General features: G+C 35.5%; 1 protein-coding gene across 7 annotated transcripts in view; it reads left to right on the forward strand.

Moving 5' to 3' along the window:
• The window catches only part of PCMTD1 (protein-L-isoaspartate (D-aspartate) O-methyltransferase domain containing 1), a 66,188-nt gene extending 55,161 nt beyond the window's left edge, over positions 1-11,027 (forward strand). For all 7 annotated transcript variants that reach the window (XM_041768906.1, XM_041768902.1, XM_041768908.1 and 4 more), the window contains 2 exons: positions 1,286-1,409; positions 9,950-11,027. In XM_041768906.1, the coding sequence (XP_041624840.1) occupies positions 1,286-1,409; positions 9,950-10,314 (489 nt within the window). In that variant the 3' untranslated portion in view covers positions 10,315-11,027. The remainder of the gene's footprint in view (positions 1-1,285; positions 1,410-9,949) is intronic.
• Positions 11,028-15,386: the final 4,359 nt, after the last annotated feature.

A 15,386-nucleotide genomic window follows, 5' to 3' on the forward strand; every position in this document is an offset into this window, starting at 1 on the left:
CTTTGAACATGAGAAAAAGAAAATCTATTTGGGATTTGATTTGGACTGCTTAAATCCATTGAAGAAACAAGTAAATTTTTAATTCTTCATTTAGTACTACATCGACTCACTTGAAAATACTTGCTTGCCTTCGGTTGAGAATTACTAGGTATAATAAATGCATGAAAATACTGATGTATTAAAAAATGGGTGGATCTTTCAAAAGGAAATTACTTTAAAAATGTACAAAAATGCAAAAAAAAATGTACAAAAATGCATTTCAAAAAAAAAATCTGTAATACTCATTTTAACCTAAGTTTGAAATGTTTAAAATGCTTTGTGGTTTATACAGAAGATAAATTGTGTAAGACGACTGGGACCTTGCCTGATCATTTTGGAGTTTATCATCTTAGGGAGTCCCTTAACATCACAGCATGTTATTTGCAGTTAAGTAGATTTTTGCCATTACCTTGTGCTGTGCTCTATGGCAAATTGTCAGTTATTAAAAAGACATAATATAAACCATTAATTAAAAAACGCTCCTGGAAAAAAGTTACTCAAATGCTTCTGGAGTTGAGACTCCCAGATGAACAATCTTCTGTTTTCTGTTAAAGATACATCTTCAAACATTTAAGATATGGCTTCCCATTGGTATTTTATTAAATATTAATTATATACTATTATACTGATGTGAAATATAATGCACTGACTTTTATGGTAGAAATTGAAAGTATTAATTCAACTTGATCAAGCCATGTACTGAGCTAATAATTTTTTTCCAAGGACTGGGGATGGATTTTTGCCAGGTGGGTAAACTTCTAATCCTCTTGTGATTAATTAAATCTATTTTTGAAATACTAAGTTGAGATTAGAATTAGAATCTGCCTTTTTTACCATCATGGAAGACCAAGAAATTGACTCTTTGGTACAGTAATCAGAACATGGTTTTATTAATATAGCGCTTTAACCAAACAACTGAACCTATGTGAGACATATATTTTGGGAGCCACTGGCAGGTGTGGATTGAAATAAGACCCCCAGAAGCTGTCAGAGCCCAAGTATAATATTATGAGTCAGTAGACCATATTTGGATCTACTTACATGGACTTATCTTTCTAGAGCTGCAAATATTTGTCATTCCTTATTATTTTATGGTAAGTATTTAAATGAAAGTAATTTGATTGCATTCAAATAGAAGTGACTATAGCAACCATTGGCATTTATTTTGTTAAAGCAAAATTGTGACTATAAGATGATCACATTTCTAGGACTAAGCTATTCTATTTCTGTTTTTCCCTTTAAATAGTTAACACAAATTATGCGAACTGGACAAAACACTTGGGAAAGTAAAAACATCCTTGCTGTTTCATTTGCTCCACTTGTACAACCAAGTAAGAATGATAATGGCAAACCAGATTCTGTAGGACTCCGTAAGTAACTCTTGGTCCTTTCTGATTGAAATGTGGCTTAGATTGTTCAACTCTTAATGCTTGAGATTTAATGGACTATATAATTATGAAGAAGTAAATATGTAGGCAGTAATATATTCAATAAATTTATTCAACTTTTTTATGGAGGTGGGTTAGAGCTCCTCCTACCTTGCACCAGATGCTGTTAGCTGCCTTCATGGACATATGAAAAGAAGGGGCAGGTCAAAGAAAACATGAATTTATTAATTATAGTTGTGAATTTATTATATTAAATTTGTTGGCATTTTCTGTACAGTAGGACAGCAAACACAAAAGCCTTTATTTGGGCTGCAAGGAACTTGGTTGTTCCAAGGCCAGAAATAAATTTCAGGGTAGTTGAAAGTCATCGGCTAGAGTGTAGAAGATAGATTATACAAGACTTAAAGGGAAAATCAGTGTTGGTGTGGACAGAGTTGTTTGAAAGGAGAAAAATAGTAGACTTCATGGAAGATGGTGGTAAAGAAAAAAGGAGGATGTAAAGTTTTACCTTGAATAGGTAGTTGAGGGATCCCTGGGTGGCACAGTGGTTTGGCGCCTGCCTTTGGCCCAGGGCGCGATCCTGGAGACCCAGGATCGAATCCCACATCAGGCTCCCGGTGCATGGAGCCTGCTTCTCCCTCTGCCTATGTCTCTGCCTCTCTCTCTCTCTCTCTCTCTCTGTGACTATCATAAATAAAAAAAAAAAAAAAGAGAAAATAGGTAGTTGAGTGGTAGTATCATTTATTTGGTGGTACCATTGTTTGCAAGACTGGCAATGGAATAGTTTGGAAATAGGTGTAGGAGGATCACATACTTTATTCTGGCCACGTTTAAGTTTTCTGTTGGCATGCATGTGTCAGGTAGTCAAGTAGATAGAAACCTACTGCATGAGGGAGATATAAATTAAAAATCATCAATGAAAAAAGACATTTTAAGCTATAGGAGTGGGAAGAGTGAGGAGAGAGGTGTTTGTGTTGGAAACCAAGAAAAAAAAAACTATTTCAAGAAAGGGAGTGATCAACTTACTGCAGTTGAAAGACAAAGAGATGAGAGTAGCTTCAATTGGTTTGTGACTTATGATTTTGGAAATCAGTAAGTAAAGTTCTGTACCAGAAATGAACTTTACCATGGTAGACTTCTTCCTTTAATTTGCTTTTTAAATGAATCTATTTTAGGGGCTCATATGGTTGAGTGTCTGCCTTCGGCTCAGGTCATGATTTCAGGGTTCTGGTGTCAAGTTCCTCATCGGGCTCCCTGCTCAGTGGGGGACTCTGCTTCTCCCTCTCCCCCATGCTTGTGATATCTCTCTCTCTCTCTCTCTCTCTCTCTCATAAATAAATAAATAAATAAATAAATAAATAAATAAATAATCTTTTTTAAAAAAATGAATCTATTTCAGGGAACCTGGCTTTATACTTAATTTTTAAATTTTATTTTCATTTCATTTTATCTTCTTTTGAGCTTTGTGATTTTTGTGGTCTGTTTGTCCCTGTTCAGGTTCTTAACAATGGAGAGATGGACTTGGTGGGCGGCAGATAGCTAGGAATTGAAATGTCACTTTTATCACCTACTAAAGTAGATGGGGGAATATGGCTAAGGTCTGCATGTTAAATTCTTTTCTCCTTCCTGTTTTCTTAATGTGAGAATTACAGGTTATTTTTGACTGTTTTCTTTATCATAACTGGTTAGAGAGTCATAAAGAGAAGTAATGAAAACAATTCTGTCACATAGTTTGGTCTTGACAGTGGCCTGACTTAACCGTAGCATAATGTGCATCTGTAACGGTATTGAGGTGCCCTTACAGAAGCCCCTGTGCATTTCTGTGCACCAGCTATTTACTGATGTGTTACTTTCTAATAGACGTTGTAGTCTGACTATCCACCCAGCTAAGGCAGTGCTGGGCAACCTCCCATCGTGTAGGCTTACTCTGTCAATACAGGTGAGCAGAGCTTAATGAGTATGCTTGTAAACAGAGGAAAAGAGAAAGGAAAGGATGGAGCCACATGACCAGCTGTTTCTTACACACAAACTGTATAGGCCACTCCTCCTGCCTTGGGGAAGAAGGTGTGTGGTGATGCAGAGAGACCCAGGTAGCTCTGCAGCAAATGTCAGTGACAGGGAGATCTCTTCCCCAGAAGCCCAGGACAGGGCTTACTAGCATTCTTCTCTAACAGGAGCTGCCATCAAAGGAGACTTATTGACCACTCTCTTCATTTTCATAAGATTCATAAATTCTGACACGGTGCTCTTAATTTTAATCTCATTTAGAAAGAAATCAGGCTTTCAGTTCTAAAAAACTTTTGAGCCTTTCACAATTCAGAAAGTGTTAATCAGCCATTTTTTCCAAACATACTTGTTGCTACTATGTGCTGCTTACAAAAATGACATAACAAAATCACTTAAAACTTCCTTATAGGGACGCCTGAGTGGCTCAGCAGTTGAGCATCTGCCTTCCAACTCAGGGTGTGATCCTGGAGTCCTGGGATCAAGTCCCACATCGGGTTCCCTGCATGGGGAGCCTGCTTCTCCCTCTGCCTATGTCTCTGTTTTTGTCTCTTGTCTCCTGTGAATAAATAAATAAAATCTTTAAAAAACAAAACAAAACTTCCTTATGAAAGGAAACTGGAGTATATGAAAAATTAAAAATAAGAATGATTAAGACAACCAAAGGATTATCAAAAAGATTGATTCTATTGGAAAGGTAAAGTTACTCTGCTAGAATGTTAAATTTAAACTTCCTCCCTGTCTTTTTTTTTTTTTTTAAAGCCAATTCTTTTTATTTTTTTAATTTATTTATGATAGTCACAGAGAGAGAGAGAGGCAGAGACATAGGCAGAGGGAGAAGCAGGCTCCATGCACCGGGGGCCCGATGTGGGATTCGATCCCGGGTCTCCAGGATCGCGCCCTGGGCCAAAGGCAGGCGCCAAACCGCTGCGCCACCCAGGGATCCCCTTCCTGTCTGTTCAGAAAGAGACATGTGATTGTATGTGCTATGGGACTAAAAGGAACTTTTTAGCACCAGAATCGAGTAACTGTCACTTGTGTTCACATGCATGATATAATTATTTCAATAAAGTATACTTTTTGTTAGACTGTACACACACATACCTGTATATATATATACATGTATGTAGTTACCATATAGTATGGGCTATACTATACAGTAGACTACATCATACTGTTGTTATCAAATACTTAAACTCCTTGCAAAGAGCATAATAATAACAAAACTATTTACTCCTTCCTGTTTTCCAGACATTAGAATTACAGGTTATTTATGACAGTTTCTTTAACCTATCATAACTGATTAGAGTGTCACATAAAGAGATAATGAAAACAATCGTAACACAGTTTGGTCTTGACAGTGGCCCACCTTAACCATAAGCATGATGTGTATGTATCTGTAAGGATATAGAAGTGTCCTTACGGAAGCCCCTGTACATTTCTGTGCATCAGCCATTTACTGGTGTGTTACTGTCTAACAGACGCTGTTGCAGTCTGAGCATTCCTCATTATGACAGTTTTCCTAGTTTAGTGTCCTTTAGAAAACTGTATTTTATAAGTGTGATTTTACATGACATAGTTATGAATGGCATGGATGATAATAGGTGATTTTGTTCTTTCTCATTTTAAGGATGTCAATATAAACAGATTTAGGTAGTTAATAAGACTGTTGTTGGTTGGGTTGATTGACATGGTTGTGAATGTAAAGTAGGGATAAATTGGTTAAAAGGCATAGCATGGAAGACAGGCCTAAATTAAGAAACAAGTATCTATCATGCCTCATAAGTATTTAAATGACCTGTCTGAATTTTCATCAGAATAATGTGGTAGGGATGGGAAGAGGAAATGGCAGTGTTGATGAAGGAAGATGAGCTAGAGGGGATAGTTGTTGAAGCTGAGTGCTACATGGGGCTCATTACATTATTAACTCTCTTGTGTATACTTGAAAGTTTCTATAATAAAAGAATTATCAACTCCCAATAGCAATTTATAAAAATAAGTCGGGAATTATGATTTGATAAAGAATAAAGGCTTCACTATGAATAATGTTCACAGAATGAAAAATGTTCTGAAAATATTATTTGTCAAAATTTAATAGGTTGTTTGGAAAATAAGAACGTTTCCTTTTCTTGCTTAAAAATGCTTTCTGTTTAGAAACATTATTTCATTAATTATAGGGGATTAAAATAAAGAATGTTAGCAAAAAAACTAAAAACTTACACGTGCAAATCTTTTGCCAAATGTATTTTGTAGCTGTGAAATTGCCCATATAAATAGTTACTAAAATGTAGTTAGAACTTTTCCTGAAGTTTATTTATCACTACTTTTGATTGACCTTAAAGTACTATTTGTTTTTGGAGGAGTATACAACATTATAAAAAAAAACAAAAACAAAAACAAAACAACTGCTTTAAGTTCAGGGCCGGCCCTTTAGAAAGGGTGAAAGGAAAGAGGAAAAAACTCTCTACCAACTAAAGAAAAACTGTTTTCTCTGTACACCACCCAGTAGGTACATCTTTCTTTATTCCGGATGTGTGGGTTTTTCCACACCAAGCAATTCTACAGTTCTTTGTGGACACCAACCAGGTGTCCTGTGATCTAACTCCATTCTGACACTAGCTGGTATTAGCATAGACCTTGAAGGCTTAAAGGGCTCTACCTCACAAGGCTGCCCACTCCTCCTCCAGCTTGAGACACCAGTCAGTCACAAGTATGAGTTTTCACTTGTGTTTCTGATTGCCTGGTTGTAAATCAGAAGTTTGTTGGAGTGGCTTACAGAACCCAGGAAAACAGTTTACTTACTAGATTACCAGGTTTTTATTATCAAAGGATCCAACACACAAACAACCAGTTGGAATTGATTGATTTATGAGAAGGACAAGAGCTTCCATGCCTTCTCTAGGTGCACCGCCTCCTTGGTACTTTTCTGTGTTCATCAACCCGGAAGCTCTCTCTGAACCCTTTCGGTTAAGGCTTTTTATAGAGTTTGATTGGCCACTTATGATGAACTCAATGTCCAGCCTCTTTTCCCCTCCCAGAGGGTAGTGGAAGTTCCAGTCCTCTAATCCCATGGTTGGTTCCCCTGGCAACCAGCCCAGCATCCTCTGGGGCTTACCAAAAGTTGCCTCATTAATGTAAACTCAGGTGTGGTTGGAAGGAATCTGCTATGCTCTTATCACTTAGATAATTCCAAGTGTTTTCAGAGCTCTGTGTCAGGAATGAGAAGCCAAATGTATATTTCTTATAAGTCACAAGGGACAAAAGAGACCTAAGAAATTGTGACACTGAATCACTTTGAGCTATATGAAGTTGCTGTTTTTGAAGGTTAAAAATGGCCCCAAATCATCACTTTTGTGAGTCTGACCTAAATATAATGCCCTTTTCAATTTTTATTAATAAATAAAAATGAAAGTGCTGAGTGCTAGGTTCCTATGAAATCTTTATGAGACTGCCCTGTGGGAAACAAAGCTTATGTGTGTGTGTTAGAGATAACCTTAATTATAATTTTGAAGTGAAAGCTTTAATTCAAAATCAATTTTTTTTTTTTTTAAATCAAATTTTAATAGCAATCAGGATTAGCATTGTCTAGTCCATTAAATCCTTATCTCATAACTGGAAGCATTAGAAACAAGTGAATGTTAAAGCATAGAAAATATGGGGGACTTTTGAATAACTAGGACTGAGAATTATCTAAAAGTTTTTGTATCATTCAGAAAAACTTAAATGCAGCTCCTGTGGATACTATTTTGGGATTTAAGTAAAGTCTGAATCCTTTTCCATTCTGAGTCTATTTGGTTCTTTATGAAGTTAAGTATTCTGACAGTTTAGGATTGAAAGGTTCATAATTCTAACAGTGTCCTTGGAATAGCAATGTTGGCAGAGGAGGAACATAATTAACGTGTGAAAAGAGAGTACCAAAAATGTGAGAGAGGTTCAAGAATAAAGACCAGCTGAAAAGACTAATTATAGCTCTATTTCTTAGCTTTTTTTTATAATTTCTAAAACTCTTTTATAGATTTATTCTCCCAGCTTCCTCATGCCCCTGCTTTTTCAGAGCTCACTTAGTCCATTCTTCTCTGTCTACACTCCCTCTTGGGTGCTCAGGGAGAGGCTGGTGGCTCCCAAATTTCTATCCCCAGCCCTGACCTTGCCCCTGAGTCCCAAGGTCATGATTCAGCTGCTTGTGGTTGGGCAGGAACATAGTTTGCAGTTAAATGTCCATGTTCAGATCCCAACTCGTCACTTATGAGCTCTGTGACCGGTATCAAGTTATTTTACCTCTTTTCCTCACTTAGTATAAAGTGTATTATTGCCCATAACACGCCAAAATGGTGATTAGTATGTCCCTGTTGTTTTTCTTCCTGAAATCTCCATTCAGGAAATGTAACAGACATTACAGATTTAACACAGAACAAAATTTTGATTTTCTTCTCACCAACTACACTCTTCCTCTCTGTCATGTCAGTAATTGACATTAGCATTTTTGTATGGGCTAAAATTCTCCTACATCCAATCCCTTGTCCATCCTGTCTTCAAAATGTGTTTCAAATTTGTCCACTTCTGTGCATTTTTACTGCCATCTTCCTCACCCCCATGTGCATCAGAGTGTGGTCAGATCTCAGGTGGATTACCGGAGTGTTCCCACCCGATCTCCTGCTCCTTCTCTTTATGATCCATATTCACAGAGGAGCCTGAGTGCCATTTTCATTGCATTATGACCCTGCTTTTTAAAAACCCTTGAGTAGCTGCATGGCCAAAACAGGGCACGTTTTTTGTTTTTTTGTTTTTTGGTTTTTTTTTTGACCAAGGCCTGCAAGGTCATCCATGATTATACCTCTTACTGTTTCTTCCTGCTCTGAACTTTATCTATGCTAGCCTTCTTTCAGCTCCTTGAATATGCTAAGCTCATTTACCTTTTAGGGCTTTTTGCATTTACCTTTAGGTATTGAGTGAATGTGAAACAACTTAAACAGTTTTAGGGAGGTAGGCAGAGCAGGTAGTATTTTACACATTTTAGCATATAAGGGATGGTATGTCCCGTGTTTTTACCAGTGCTCACAAAACTTCATCACTGACAGAAGCAGGACTTGAACTCAAATTGTTATATGTTGTTTCAGTTTCCATCTCACACAGTTGGGGGCAGGCACAGGCAGTAGAACAGTTTCCAATAGTCATATCCAGTATGGTTCTTTGGAATTCTTTTCTATTCCAGTATTCAGTAGGGAGTTGAAAAAAGATAGTTTGAAGAAAAGATTTTGTAGTTGGCCATTTAGGCCTGTGCTAAGAGGTCTTTGAATCAGTCTGAAAAACTGGAGTTTAAAAACAAACAAACAAAAACTTATCTCCTACTGCAGGGTGTATGGAATTTGTGATAGGATCTGGTGTTCAGAACACAGGAGGTGCTCTGAGCCTTGGACAGGATGATGTACTGTGCAAGCCTAGTGCCTCCAGGGCCCGGTGGGGAGCACAAACAGGAAATGCTGTGACCCTCACTCCTGGAGCTTATAGTCTGACGGTAGGGAGAGACCGCGGACCAGAGTTACTGAAGAAGGCAGGATTTCATTGGTTATAATAAGAAAGTTTCCAAGGTAAGTATCCAGAAAAGACTACCAAAAGTAAAGAAACAAAATATAAATGAAGATTTTTCATGCTGTTTAAGCGGAGGAGGGTTATGTTTTATATTGTTGAGGCATTTGAGAAGGACCCTTAATGATGGTTTCATTTCCATAGGAATGGAAACTTACTGGGATAGAGAATTAATTTCTTTCTTTATAAAGTATTGGAACAGGCTACAGAGAAGAATGTGTGTTCTAGGGCTTATGCATTTATAGATTTGTGGGAGACAGGAGTGAAACGACAGGATAGGGTCCAACTGTGGTGTGTTCGGTAGAAGTAAACATCAATAAATTGAGGAAATCTGCAGTGTGTTCTTGGGTTGTTATTATTATTATTTGGGTTATTATTTACAGCATGATTTGTGGTGTCTCTTTGCCTATGAACCAGTTCTATTTGCTGATTAACAGAGAAAAATTGTGTGTGTGTATGTACGTGTGTGTGTGTGTGTGTGTGAGAGAGAGCTTTAAAGCTCAGACTGAGACAGCTCAAATGTTGCCTTTATTTGAGTGTGTAGAATAGATCACTTTTGTATCAAAAAGTATAAAAAAGATATGTAGTATAAAAACTCCCTTCTATTCTTGTTCCCTAAATACTTTATTCTCATGTAGCCTGTTTCCAAGCTCTTACTTATTCTTTCAAAGAATTTTTATGCAGGTATGGGAATATACATATACACATATCTGTACATAGAAACTTTCCCGCTGTCCACAGAATTTAGAATAGTGGCCTGGCATTTAGTAAGTGCCTTGAAGTCTTTGTTAGATGGCATCAGAGTTTTTATACTTTCTGTGTTTTCTAATGTTTGCTAAGAAATACTTGTTCTGTGAAGAAATGAACAAATACATAATGTTTTACTTTTTTATGTTTTATGCGTGTGTTTTGTTTTTGTTTTTGTTTTTTAGCCCCCTGTGCTGTCCGGAATCTACAGGACTTGGCTCGTATTTATATTCGACGTACACTTAGAAATTTCATAAATGATGAGATGCAGGCCAAGGGGATTCCTCAGAGGGCTCCACCCAAAAGAAAAAGAAAGAGGGTTAAACAAAGAATTAATACTTACGTATTTGTGGGTAATCAGCTTATTCCTCAGCCTCTAGACAGTGAGGAGGATGAAAAAATGGAAGAAGATAAAGAAGAGGAAGAGAAAGATCACAGTGAAGCCATGAAGCCCGAGGAGCCACCTCAGAATTTACTGAGAGAAAAAATCATGAAACTTCCCCTCCCTGAATCTTTAAAGGCTTACTTGACATATTTTAGAGAAAAATAACTTAGATCAAGAAGAAAGAATGCCTACTGATAATTCCTTTGGTCTTGAAAATGTAGCATTTGTTAGGAGTTAAAAGAGAATTCTTTCATCAGTGCGAATTATAGTGATAAAAGTATAATTTGTTTTTGTCTTAGTAATAAAAATGATGTATTCAGTAAATAAAAAGAATCCCTTTTATAAAATATATTTTTCTTTAAATCTTGGAAAAAAATGCTGTTTTAACTCAGAGTGACTTCAAGAGTGGAATGCAACAATACTCAAGATTTGTGTACTGTAAATCCTTTTCTGGTTCCTTACAGATTTGTAGTGCTGAGGCTTACATTTAATTTTGTATAAGGTTAAATAATTGTTAAGCATATACTGATTTTTGAATTGCAGTTGTTTGCATTTCCTCTATGAAAACTTTCTTTTCTAATCAGGAAATCAAATGCCGTATAGACCACTGACCTTACTTTGTTGCAATCACTATTGCTGAGTCGCTGTAGTATTCCGGGCAATACATGAGTGCAATAACAATACAGATACTGAATAATTTAGCTTTAAAAAAAAAGCAAAAAACAAAAAAAACAAACAAAAAACGTTTCGTGAAATTCAACAGCACTGCTACTTTTGCTTTTGAATCTATTGCCAAAAGATACGGGAAACTATCTGCTTCTCTCATAGAGATTTTAAGAGCACATCAAGTGAGTATTAAATAAAAAGTATAAACCTAATACAGTTCTTAATTTGTGTGGACCCTTTACATTTTCAGTATTTAAAAATAATGAGGTTATCTTACTTGCTGGAGTTTTAGAAGATAGTATATTTAGGTTTGATTTTTCTATTATCCGCTGTGCTTTATACAGTATTTGGTTTAAAAAAGAAAACCCATTGTTCTGTATGACTGTTGACAGCGCAAACAGTTAGGGAGTAAATGTGGGTAATGGCCTCTTTCTTAGGTTGTGCTCAGAGGCAGGACCAGAGCAGATTTGGTCAGCAGGTGCACTTTAGCAAATGGAACTCCCAGTTCATTTGAATATTTGTCTTTGACAAGGTAGGACTGAGCTAGCCTACATTTGCTTCGAATTCATCTTTGTAGTGTATGAGATATTCACAGGAATTGTATGTAGATGCCTTTTGCTTTGAAAATTGTGTTCAGAATCATAAGTTTAACCTTTGGGACCTATGTTGTGCTCATTTAACTTCTCATGGTGTGTTGGGGGGGGTTGTTTTGTTTTTTTGCTAAAATTTTAATGATTTTCACTTTTTTCTTAATACCACATAAACTATCCATCATTTGACTGTTATAGCTTATCAGTGATAAAAGAGGTAGTAAATGCCATTTTTGGTTTCTTTCCTTCCTACTGGGGCCTGAAAACAGTCATTCCTTGTTAAGAAAGTGTCACATGGATTATGTATTTTTTAAAAGGAAAAATTTGAGAGTATCATTACCACCAGCATCACTATTTCAGTAGTTGATCAAATACATTTAAGGAAACCCAGTTGATGTATAGTAAAAGGATTATTATCTCTTGAAAGATTTAACTATTAGTAAGACACAGATGGTTTCAAAAATCTCAGATCTGGTAATTCTACATATTTAAAATAAGTGTCTGAAATATTCTAAGGATGAATTCTCCCAAGTAAATTAGACTATTTTAGTAATGGGAAAGATAATTTCATGGAAGAAGGTATTTGTTTTATACCAGTGACTCGGGGCTACATGTATCTCTACATTTTTTTTTCTAGATGATTACTAAGCTGTTACTATAAAGAAATACCCCATCTCATTTCTATCAAGGGAAAAATAGTTTTATACAATTGTCATGTTAGGAATATTCATTTTATTTTGAATTGTTAGTTTTAGAAGCTTAATATCAAGTTCCTGGTACCCACATATTTTTATCTAGTATCTACGTCCTTTTATCCGGCACCCTTCCTTTGGCTGCCCTCTACACACTTTGTTGGTTTTGGAGCTAGTGTTCAGTTATGTAAACATAAATATTCTTAAATGATGATTTTACTATTCAAAAGAGAGTTTTTGTCAAGGACATATTTGAAGATTGATTTGTTCAAATGGTCTTTTATTTTGTTGACCTTAGCAAAGTGTACGGTAGATTCCCATTATCATTACATATTTTTTGTCATTGAAATGTATCATTTGTGTTTTTAAATGCATTCATTCATTTTACAGTTGTGACTTTATCATTGACTTTAAATAAAGAAGTAGAAATAAAAAATGAAAATTCAAGTGAAAAGCCCTTTTATCTGTTAATGGGAATATATTAGAATGATTAAGAATATTTTGGGTTTGGGTGTATTTTTTAATTCATGGTTACTTGAGTATGGATAATTATGCTTTATAAGTGGAGAAGTAGCAAATAAAGGTGAAATAAAGTTAATTGAAAATGATGAGGGTTATATTAAAAGGATTTTAGCAGCCAGATAAAACAATAGAAATAATCTAATTATTTTACAAAAAGAAAGTAGGGGTAGGGAGATAACATGATTTTCCTAAGTCAAATAGCTAGATGGAGATGGCTTGAAATAGTGTCCAGCATCTGATAAATCTGACAGACTGTCAACAGCACCGTTACTACCAAGAAGATGATTTAAATCTACACCTCTTGTTGGTTAGCATGTTTGGTTCCAGTCTTAATAAAGAAAATGTCATTAAGATAGCATACATAATGGTCAAAATGCAAAAAATGTTAGGTGTTGGTTTCTAGCTGTTTGAGAGGCTAAAAGTGAAGCAAAGCCTATGAAATCATGGGAAGACTGAAAACTATTTCAAATAAACAGTTGCATATAATTAAATTTTGTTCTCCAGTAGCCTGGCTTTCTTTTTTTCTTTTTAATTTAGAAAATCTCAATATACCTATGGATATATGCTTGAAGTATTATACACAATTGTTTGTATTTGGACATCTTACTTCCTTTTGACTGTTGCCACCTCTGAAGACAGTGTAGGTTTTTTTTTTTTTTTTAATTTGTTTGTATTAAGTATGAAGTAGATATGAAGAATATTTAGAAAATACATGCAAAACACAAGGGATAATAATTCAGTGTACATGTAAGTACACATGTGTACCTACTACTAGATTTGATTACTGGCATCACCATGACTTGTGTGCCCCTTCTTAATCTTCTCTTAATTACTCTCTGGGGTACTCTCTCCTTTTGTGTTTATCATAACTTTGCCTTTTGCTATAGCTTCAGCACGTAGGTTTGAATCTCTAAACAGTATATCATTTGGCTTCATACATATTTAACTTTATACAAGTGGAATCATACTGTATGTATTCTGCAGGATTTTTTTTTCACTCCACATTGCCTTTCTGAGATTGTTCCATGTTGTACATGGTTACGTTACATCCACAACTCATTTTAATTATTCATTCTACTATTGATGGACATTCGTTGTTACATCAAATAGTTCGGTTGTCAACATTCTTCAACATGTCTTGTGGCTGTATTGTGTGCAAGAGTCTTCATAGGGTGTGCATCAAGGAATAAAATTACTGGATCACAGAATATGTTTATATTCACTTTCATGGATGGTGCAAGTATATCTCCCTGAATAGTGTAACAGTATGTTCCTTCCTGCAGTGTTTAAACGTTCCAGTTATTCCATAACCCTACCTACATTTGATAGCAATTTTTTGCCTGTTTCGAGCGTGAAGTGTTATAGAGGCTTTGTTACTTATTAAGGAGGTTTTGTACCTTTTTGAGTGTTTCTTGGTTTACATCTCCTTTCTGTAAAGTTTACATTCAAGTCTTGGAAATGTTTTATTGGGTAGTTTCTTTTAAAGAAATTGGCTTGTGTGGCTCCTCATGTAGTCTGGCTATTAACCCATTGTCAGTTACATGTACTACAGATCTCTTTCATTAGCTTGTGGTTTCTGTTCTTCTGTTTGTGGCGTCTTTCATGAATTAGAATTTTCAGTTTTAATTGTGTCCCATTCATCTTCACGCAACCTCAATCCAGAATCATGAAAATATTAGCCTATATTTTCTTTAAAAGTTCTGTGATTTTTCTCTTTCACATTTAAGTCTTACACATACTGTTAATCTTTGTCTAAAGTGAGAAACAATACTTTTTTTTCTTACTTTTTTGATCAACTGTTTCAACACCATTTTTTGAAAAGTCCCATTTTCCTCTTCTGATCTACAGTGTTGTCATACATCTTTGTATGTTTGTGCTTTGTGTCTAGATTTTCTTTTCTATTTTGTTAGTCAATTTATGGATCCCTGTGCTAAAACTACAGTCTTAAATAGATTTACAATAATTCTTGCCGTAGTGAGATAAGCTCCTTTAATTTAAACTTAGGTATTTCTTGGCTATTCTTGAATCATTTGACTTTGATAGACATTACAGTCCACTTCTCAGAACACTTTTACACAGTCATTTTGGGATCACTGAATTTATAAATCAATTTGTGTGAGAATTAACATGTTTATGATATGGAATCCTCCAATCCATGAATAGGGTACTTCTCTCCTTTTATTTATATCTTATTAAATGTCTTACTAAACGTACCTAATTTTGTTTCAGATGTCTTGATTTATGTGTAAATATTTTGTATTTTTCAATGCTATTGCATTGTTTGTTAAAATTATATTTTGCTCCATTCTTGATTTTTGTACATTACTTAAATCATACCATCTTGTGATTAATCATCTTTATAAAGACAGTTTATTTTTTCCTTTGGGTTTTTTTTTTTTTTTTTTTTTTTTTTTTTTAAATTTTGCCAGATATGCTGGTTGGGACCTCCAGTACAGTGTTGAATAGAAGCAATGAACAAGAGCAACCTTGTTTCTCGTTTTATTGCCCATATATAGTCATTTTTAATAAACGCCTTGGTGTCCTTTGAAAGAATATATATTTTGTTGTTCGGTATAGTATTTTGTAAATGTCTTTTTTTTTTATTTTTTTTTAATTTTTATTTATTTATGATAGTCACAGAGAGATAGAGAGAGAGGCAGAGACACAGGCAGAGGGAGAAGCAGGCTCCATGCAGGGAGCCCGACGTGGGATTCGATCCCAGGTCTCCAGGATTGCGCCCTAGGCCAAAGGCAGGCGCCAAACCGCT

The sequence above is a fragment of the Vulpes lagopus genome, chromosome 9, assembly GCF_018345385.1.
Source record: "Vulpes lagopus strain Blue_001 chromosome 9, ASM1834538v1, whole genome shotgun sequence".
Lineage (NCBI taxonomy): Eukaryota > Metazoa > Chordata > Mammalia > Carnivora > Canidae > Vulpes > Vulpes lagopus.